General features: G+C 41.6%; 1 protein-coding gene across 4 annotated transcripts in view; it reads right to left on the bottom strand.

Annotated features, from left to right (window-relative positions):
- Positions 1-398: 398 nt before the first annotated feature.
- The window catches only part of rgs19 (regulator of G protein signaling 19), a 47395-nt gene continuing 38201 nt past the window's right edge, over positions 399-9592 (bottom strand). For all 4 annotated transcript variants that reach the window (XM_039801478.1, XM_039801479.1, XM_039801480.1 and 1 more), the window contains 2 exons: positions 8323-8557; positions 399-803 (listed from right to left, as the gene is read on the bottom strand). In XM_039801478.1, the coding sequence (XP_039657412.1) occupies positions 615-803; positions 8323-8557 (424 nt within the window). In that variant the 3' untranslated portion in view covers positions 399-614. The remainder of the gene's footprint in view (positions 804-8322; positions 8558-9592) is intronic.

Raw genomic sequence — 9592 nt, 5'->3', positions numbered from 1 at the left:
CGCCACAATCTTCTGAACATAGCCATACTAGAGAGAGAGAGTTGTGTGGAGCTGATAGTTCTTAATTAGCGTTTTCGCAACTCATTTGGCAACTTGAATGTAACGGAAGTTCAATAATATCAAAAAGTTACGCACTATGTCCTATGATGGTACCCATATAAATAAGAGTGGGTCACATTATATCATTCAATAGGTTTACTTGATCATTTGTATGGCAATAGGCAGAACGTTTTCGGGCCAAGCGGCCCGAACGTGGATGAACTTTACTAACTGGAAGAATGGAATGATAAGATAGAATAGACAGAAAAGGGAGAAGAGGGGAGCACAAAAAAAAAAAAAAAAAAAAAAAAAAAAAAAAAAAAAAAAAAAAAAAAAAAAAAAAAAAAAAAAAAGGAAACAGTATTAAAAGTTAAAAAGGGAAAACAAGAAATGAGAAGGAAGTCGTGGCAGTGATCTGAGAGATGTGGGATTCGGAGGAGTGAGGTGAGGAGGCGAGGAATCGTCCGATCGTTTTGTGGAGAGTGTTGTAACTGGGAGGAGCGTGGTTAAAGAAGCGATGGAAAATGGTCCGGCATGGATCCTGGAAGTGCAGGACCAGAAGATGGCGTGGGGACTTAGGATTCGGAGGAGGTACGTGAGCCACCGTGAATGAGCGACCTGTAGATGCTGGAGGAGAGGAATCGCGGGTACGAGTCCCGGTGCATCAGCGTGTAGATCTGTAGCTGGGCGTCTTCAAACACGTGAGGCGTCGGGTCCTGGATCTTCTTGTTGATCACCTCTCGAACCCGGGCGTCCAGACTCACCTGGGGGTGACATTTAGTATGGATTAGATAAGGGAGAAAACAAACACGTTAAAGAAATGGCTGCCCATAGACTAGCATATTTCCACCAGACTCCATGTAAATAATCAGGACTTTTAGCGTGTATAGAGCCAGCATATTCCCACCAGACTCCATGTAAATAATCAGGACTTTTAGCGTGTACAGAGCCAGCATATTTCCACCAGACTCCATGTAAATAATCAGGACTTTTAGCGTGTACAGAGCCAGCATATTTCCACCAGACTCCATGTAAATAATCAGTACTTTTAGTGTGTATAGAGCCAGCATATTTCCACCAGACTCCATGTAAATAATCAGTACTTTTAGCGTGTATAGAGCCAGCATATTTCCACCAGACTCCATGTAAATAATCAGTACTTTTAGTGTGTATAGAGCCAGCATATTTCCACCAGACTCCATGTAAATAATCAGGACTTTTAGTGTGTATAGAGCCAGCATATTTCCACCAGACTCCATGTAAATAATCAGGACTTTTAGCGTGTATAGAGCCAGCATATCTCCACCAGACTCCATGTAAATAATCAGGACTTTTAGCGTGTATAGAGCCAGCATATTCCCACCAGACTCCATGTAAATAATCAGGACTTTTAGTGTGTATAGAGCCAGCATATTTCCACCAGACTCCATGTAAATAATCAGGACTTTTAGCGTGTACAGAGCCAGCATATTTCCACCAGACTCCATGTAAATAATCAGGACTTTTAGCGTGTACAGAGCCAGCATACTCCCACATGTAAATGGGTGAATTAAGGGTTTATTTCAATCAAACCAGAGTGGTGATTGTTGGAACAGTGGAAAGATGAACCGAGACGGCTTTTGCTAGTTTTATTTAGTTTCTGTCCACTTTGAATGAAGTGTGTTTTACGATGATAAAATGACCATTTATTTACATGGAGTCTGGTGGGTTTGGTGATGGTGATTACGGGGCTGTTTCATGTTAAACAAAAAGGTCTATCGCCGTAGAGATCCTTTACATATTGTTGTCAGACACTTAGAATAATAATCTGAGCCTGTTAGTGGTAGAACAGCACTTATGTGGTTGTAAATTGAAGGTTCCCAGTTGCCCTATTGACTTACATTGCAACTTGTTTGGCTGACTGCCGACTGCAGCGATCTCGCTTAATACTGGACCAATATCAAAGATTGTTGTTCCCATCAGTCACTTAGACACAAAAACTATGGTCTAGGTTGGAAAAAAAAAAACGAAGTTACCCTTTAAAGTTTGAAGTTGTTTTGTACTCTGTAGTTTTGTTATTAATTAACTTCCATAGAGGCATTAATACATTCAGTTTCCAGCACTGAAACACACACACACACACACACACACACACTCTCTCTCTTACAGTGGCCCCACAGGCACCAGAAGATATTTATAGAACGACAAGCTTTTATGTTTTCCTTCTGCTCTTATTTATTTAAGACACACACACACACACACAAAAAGACGCACATGGAAAGAGAGACAGGCATCCTATCAAAGGTCAGACAGCAGACAGACAGGCATGCATCTTGTCTGCCAAACTCACGTCTGGATATCTCTCTATTTTAGAGTGTGTCTATACTGCCATAAGGCGATGAGAGCAGCAATTTATAGCTTCCTGTAAACACACATTAACACACATGTGGACAACTGTACACACGATCACACCAGTGTCATGCCAACACACACACACACACACACACACTGGCAAAGCAAGGCCTCCAGCGCTCCTACTAAATAAAGCAACCACTGTTTCTCACACACACACAGACACACACACGGTCAATTAAAAATAGCAGTAAAGCAGATAATTGTCAGATTTCCTCATGTATCGCAGATTTTAACAGAATTTCTAGATAAATTGGCAAAAGAATATGCAAATGGATGCTTGTTTCCAACTACAACCATTATGCGGTTGCTGTGGGTTGATTTACGGAGATAGGCAGTGGGGGTGGGGGGGCACTGATTCTCCAGTCAGATAACCATTTTACCACTGCAGGAGAAGGTAGCGCAACAAGAGTGCCAGTCAAACTGATAAAAAAAGATAGAAAGCTTGATGGAAATATGATATTTCTGTTCTCTGGTGCTGCTCAAAGGAGTTAAGAGAGCTCAATGCGTGTGTGTGTGTGTGTGTGTGTGTGTGTGTGTGTGTGTGTGTGCAAAGTGGGCAGAAGAGAGATAGAGAAAGAGGAAGCAGACGTGTGGATGCCACCAGAGCAGAGTTGGTGGAATAAGTTTAAGTTTTGTACACAGTGTGCGCGGTGTCTTCCTACAGTTGCTTAATAAAAGCTTTCCACACAAACAAACGTACATGTGTCATTAGTATGAGAAAAAATTAGATTTTAACTGGGTCGGGCTCAGAAATAAATATCTTTTTTTGGGGGCTTTTCTCTTTAATCGACAGTAACAGTGGATAGAGAGGAAAGGGGGAGAGAAAGAGAAGACATGACACGCAGCAAAGGGCCGCAGGTCGAATTCAAATCCAGGCCTACATGGGGGCGCACGCTAGAGCTAGAGGTCACCAGACATAAATATCTTAATGCCTGTCGGACCTGGGCCGGGCTCGGACAGAAACATGCGGCCCGATCCGCACTCTAGTGTGTGTGTGTGTGTTCGTGCATGCTTGAGTGCATGCATGCGTGTGTGTCACAGTATGTCTAAGTTTATCACCAGCAATAATCACTTGGTCAATTAGCAGGGCTCACATTTCTTGAGGTGGGTGCTGGTGTGAAAACTGGGCAGAACATGTGCAGAACAGCTGACAAATCGAAAAGTGGAGATAAAGAAGCGGCAGAGCAATTTAACAGAGGACAAGTTCAGCACAACAGAGGCTGCAGGTCGGATCAGAAAACATTAAAAAGAAAAAGTCGATCAAATATTTGATTTACTATAAAAATAAGACAGATAAGGAAAAGTAACACATTTGATTGAACAAAGACCGTTATGTTTAGCCCCCGTCCTGACGCTAGGGCTGTGCAATTAATCATATATTGATCATGATTTTCGATCTCAGCTCCCAATGATAAAAAAAAGAAATGCAGTCGAGAAAAACTTATTTTTGCATATGACAAGTAATAATAAAATAAAATAATGAAATAATTATACTTTGTTACGGGAAATTAGTTCGTTAGAATACACTACACACAGGCCTTGAAATACACACACATGAACAGGTCCTACACATGATGTCACAGGGAGTGTGCTCTGCTGCACAGGCGCCCTGAGCGGTTGGAGGGGGGGGTCCGGTGCATTGCTCAAGAGCACCTTGGCAGTGTCCAGGAGGTGAACTGGCATCTCTCCAGCTACCAGTCCACACTCTGTACTTTAGTCCGTATGGGGACGTGAACCAGAGACCCTCCGGTTCCCAACCCAACTCCCTACAGCAGGGGTGTCAAACTCATTTTCCCAGAGGGCCACAATGGAAAAAGAGAATCACACCAAGGGCCAAGACATGGAGAGTTTATTGACGTGCTTTTGTTACTGCATGTCACTTTTTTTCCTCATTTTTGTTCCCACTTTTTTGTGGCTTTCTCAGACATTTGTCACCTCAGAAGTAAATTTGTTGCTTTTTGTCGCATTTTTGTTGACATGAAGCCCTACAAAAGTCATCAAAAGAGTTCCTTAGCCATCATAGAATTTAGCAAATCAACAACAACCTGTTTCACAGCCTGAATATGAAAATTCTCTGCTTCCAGCGGGAATTTCTGATTCTCAGAGTCGGCAAATCTGCCATATGTTTGCTTTGAATGTCAGGTAACTGCAGTTTAAAAAACACTTTCCTGTGTTTTTGGTTTGGCGCACAACTAGGAGGGCCAACATTTATTGTGAACCCAAATTGACATACGGGCCGGTTCTAAATCTGCAACGGGCCGGATTTGGCCCACGGGCCTTGAGTTTGACACGTGCCCAACAGACAGCTACTGCCACCCCAAGGGAAATTTCAAAAGTTCAACGGGAAAACAGGGTTTGTGCAGGTTTCATTAAGTCAAAGACATTTAGATTTTGTATTTTTGTATATTTATATAGACTTTTGTTATTGACTTTTTTAAAGCACTTTTCGCACGGGATTAGTATCATCTGGGGATGAGGAAAAACTTGAAAAACTGTCTGCGGATATACACCCTCCCCCGTCTGCGGATATACACCGTCCCCCGTCTGCGGATATACACCCTCCCCCGTCTGCGGATATACACCATCCCCCGTCTGCGGATATACACCCTCCCCCGTCTGCGGATATACACCGTCCCCCGTCTGCGGATATACACCCTCCCCCGTCTGCGGATATACACCGTCCCCCGTCTGCGGATATACACCATCCCCCGTCTGCGGATATACACCCTCCCCTGTCGATAATCCGTACATTTGATAGAAATGGCTGTTGAGATGCTGTGAATCAAAAATGTTGGACAGACACAAATTGAGCAACAGCCATGCTGGAAAACAAACTCACCGAGCATCAGCCAGATCTTACGTAAGAAAATGTTTTTTTCAAAACACTGTACTTCCCTAAATCGAAATCACCTTATTTCTGGGACAAAAGAACAGACCTTGAGCAACGTTGGCCTGATGGTTCAACTTCCTGAAGTGATTAGGCCTAACTAGCAAGAATCTCTTGGAATTTAAACAATGACACAAGTCTGCCATCTGACAAACACCGACGAACAGTGGTTACTGGATGTGACGTTAACTCTAGTGCTATGAGCAAGGGCGAGTGACATGGCCTGGAGAGAGATGTGACCCATGACCAGATATCCTAAAAAAAAAAACACAAATGCAGCGCTGTCGCGCATTCAACTCGCACTGGACCCATTCACATGAGTCAGCCGTCACGCTACAGTCCATCGCACCTTTTTTATTTTTGGTTTAATGGCTTTTTTTTTATTTCATGGCTGTTAGGGAAATTATGATACATATTTTCTCTCTTGTTATTTATTAAACTGTTTGCATAGAATAATATTATAGTGATTACTACTCTTCTCTGTCTGTTAAATTAAACTACTTGCACAGTAAGAAAACATGAGACTACTTGTTCCGACAAGATAACATGGAGTCATTGGCTATCTTGACTGGGGCTCGAGGACAGAGCATGCGTCTCTCTGACCAGATAAAGGGGACGCCATCGAGTCAGGCCAGATAGAGGAGACAACATCTAAACTGACAAGATAGACAACTGACGACATCAAATTCTGTTCTATTTTTACGATTCTATATTACAAGCTTCATTAAAAGCTACTTTCTGAAGCTTCACGTTATGAGTACTCGTAAACTGATTCTTGGTACGCACAAGCCAACTCAACTTTATTATAACTTCATTACATTATTTGATAATGAAATTATTCTAACAATGGCATTGTTGTATATTTGTCTGTGTTTGTCGAATGTGTAAATAAATAGGTGTTTTAAAACTCAAAAACTCTCACTCTCTCTCTTATACCAAGTTTAGACCAAAGATTTGCGACGAGACGAGTGTAAACTTGCAACTTGCAAGGCGTCGGTCTGCAGCGTTCTGAAAGCCGCCAGTTCACACCGATGCGACGAGATGAGACGGTGTATCATCTCCATGGCAACCACTCTTTGTACTTCCATCCTAACTTTCCGACTTCCAGGCTTTTTGTAGCTAGATATATCTTGTTGCGTCTAAACGTAAATGTGAATAACGTTAGTGATAGCGAGATGCTTGCTACAGTTTCCATTTCTAGTGATGAATCGGCGAAAAACACGTTTTATTTCTCTGATTCACGGCGCTGTTCTAACGCCGCTGCCGCTCTTCAGTCACTCTCTGGCTCGCTCTAAAACGCCGTCTAAAACGCTGCGATTTCCAACAGCTGATAGTTTCTAACATAAATAAAATGGATTATGGATCATTTTATTTCTATAGTTTGAAGTTGGACTTGACTAGCTGACATCTACGTATGCTGGCTGTTGAAACAGGAGACGTCTCTTACGTTCATACGCTCGTACGCCTCTGGAGATTCGAACAGCTGAGTCGCAGCCACACCATCAGCTGGTTTGGGTCGAGCTGAGACGGGCCGGTTCAGACCGCTGAAACCTTTCCCTGAGACGTTCTAACATGGTTTTGTCTCGTCCTGAATCTTTGGTCTGAACTGGGCTTTAAAGAGCCCCTGTTATGCATTTTTGGTTAGTGTGTTATACAGCTTTTGTATGTATCTGAATGGAATAAATGCATAAAGTACAAAAAAAATAACATTTCCCTCCAAATGGAGCTTCCTCTCCCCCAGACAGCACTTCTTCTCTGCCTGAAAACGCCTCGCCCACATTCCTGTTTGACATTCCTGAGTTAGTGATGTCACTGATTGAGAAAGCCAGCCCAGTTTTTCATCTGTGCTGCCAATAGGTGCTGTCTCAGCAAACACAGCCCACCCAGTGGCTTGTTTGAATTTGGTTGACCAATCACAACAGAGCAGACTGGGCTTTTCAGGAAGGTGGGGCCAAATCAGATATCGTGATATTCTTGTCCTAATACCTCAATGTCGATATTGTGGCGATATTCTAGGGTTGACAATTGGTGCTCTAACAAAACATCTTCACAATGAAATATAAGATAAATAATCTTCAGTAATGTGGACATAATGACTAAGTGGGTAAAGGTAAAAAATAATAGAAGAGCAAGAACAGTCTGGTAACACAGAAAATGACATAACTTTACTGTAATGCAGGTTTTAAAACCAGGAAAAGCCATTTACGATATTACGATTATCCAAAATCTAAGACGATATCTAGTCTCATATCGCGATATCAATATAATATCGATATATTGCCCAGCCCTACCTGCTAGACTGTGACGTGGCCGAGGTAGGCAAAGCCTAGTCAGTGCATTCAAGAGATGCCCTCAGCTTCCAGAGAGCATTGCATTTGTGTGCTACATCATGAAATCAAATCAAATCTAAAAGTAAAAAAAAAAAATTATAATTCTGAATGTGGGCACGTCAGGTTAGGCCTAGGCGATGAGGAGAAAATCAGATATCGCGATACTCTTGACCAAATACATAGATGTCGATGCTGCGAAGATATTGTAGGGTTGACTATTGGTGCTTTCACAAAATATTTTTTTTACAATGAGATTTTAGATAAATAATCATCAATAATGTGATAAACAGTTTCAAGTGAAATTATAGAGAGAAAATAAATAATTTTCTTCCAGTTATATACTGACTATGTTTACATGCATGCACAAAAAAAAGTGTGTTAAAAATGTTAAAACAAATCCACAATTCATCAAATGATATTCCGTCAAAAAACAGATTTTCTGAGACAACTGAGTTAGTATGTGCTTGTTGTTATCAAGTTAGACAACATAATTGTATGTCACGATATCTCAATATATGACTTAATCACGATATGATTCCATTGGACGACGATAAATGATCATATTGAATTATTGCCCAGCCCATAGTTCAGGTTGAAAACTAAAACCCTCAAAAACCAGCAGGAGCGTTAAAAACAAGGGGTGTAACCGTAGCAACCCGACAGCTCCCCTACCTCCTTTGGCGACAGTATAGAGATGTAGTCCTCGTAGATGGAGCGCGCCTTCTCCTCCACGGCGCTCTTGTTGATTTCCTGTTTGAGGTCTTCGCAGGCCAGCCAGAACAGCATGTTCTCCTCGCTGTACTCCGTCCGCAGGAACTCCCGGAAGACGTTCCGCCCCGCCGGGTTCTTCATCAGCTTGTCGAAAGACTGCGACCACAGCCGGATCTCTTCCACCGAGGGTTTGGTGCTGGGGGGGGGGAGGATAAGGACGAGCGGAAAGACGGTTCATTTCTTCATTTGTTTGTTTATTACCGTTAACATGCCAAGGTGCACGTTGACAATAATGACATTACATACAAACTAAATGGTAGTTTGTAGCTAGCGTGTGCTGCAGTGCATGCATCCAAGCAGAAAAAAATTCCATGTTATGTACTTCTTTCAGTCCCTCCAGAAAAACGCGATTATGCGATCGCATAATTCAATGCATAATCAGCCAAAGTCCGCATATTTATGCGGGGGCCGCATTTTTTCAAATACGCCGCACTTTCGCAGCATAAATTGCCGATTTCCGAGCAAAATCTGCGGGGCTTGCATGATTTCATAATCCCCGCATTTTCGTTGCAAAAAAGTCACAGAATATATCTTAGCAGAAAGTTGAAAAATGTTGCGTTTACTTCACACAAGAGCAGCCATTTTCCCCGGTTGCCATGGGAACGTTATGAAGTGACGTAATGACGTGACTTGAACATCATCGAAAAGCAGGGTGTTGGGGGAATCACTTTTTTTTTCTCTTTTTCATCAAACCATTTTTTTTTTCATCGCATTAAATTGCATAAATATCTCGCATATTCCATCGCATTTTTTAAGAAAACGTGCCGCCTAATCAAGGATTTTTGCCCTCAACACAAAAAAAACTTTCTGGAAGGACTGTTCTTTACAAATGAAATAAATGTTAGACTGACGTGACGTGCATTCTTTTTTAGAAAACAATCAGTTATTAGAAATATCTCAAGATATATTGTCTCTAAAAGTGTATTATTTAACTTTAGTTTTGGTTAAAGAAGGAAAAGACAATTGCAACACTCAATCCTATCGTATCGCAGTACATCCAGAATTGCAAAATAAATAAAAATCGCAATACAAATCCAACCGGAACCCATGCATCGTAAAATAATTGAATCGGAAAAAAAGCAAATCTATATAAATATATATATATATATATATATATACAGTATATATTAGGGCTGGGACGATTTATATTAGTAGCACTCTGCATCCAAAA

The sequence above is a fragment of the Perca fluviatilis genome, chromosome 5, assembly GCF_010015445.1.
Source record: "Perca fluviatilis chromosome 5, GENO_Pfluv_1.0, whole genome shotgun sequence".
In the NCBI taxonomy this organism is placed as follows: Eukaryota; Metazoa; Chordata; class Actinopteri; order Perciformes; family Percidae; genus Perca; species Perca fluviatilis.
Note: the sequence above shows the minus strand (reverse complement) of the source record. Positions and strands in the feature narration are given on the sequence as shown.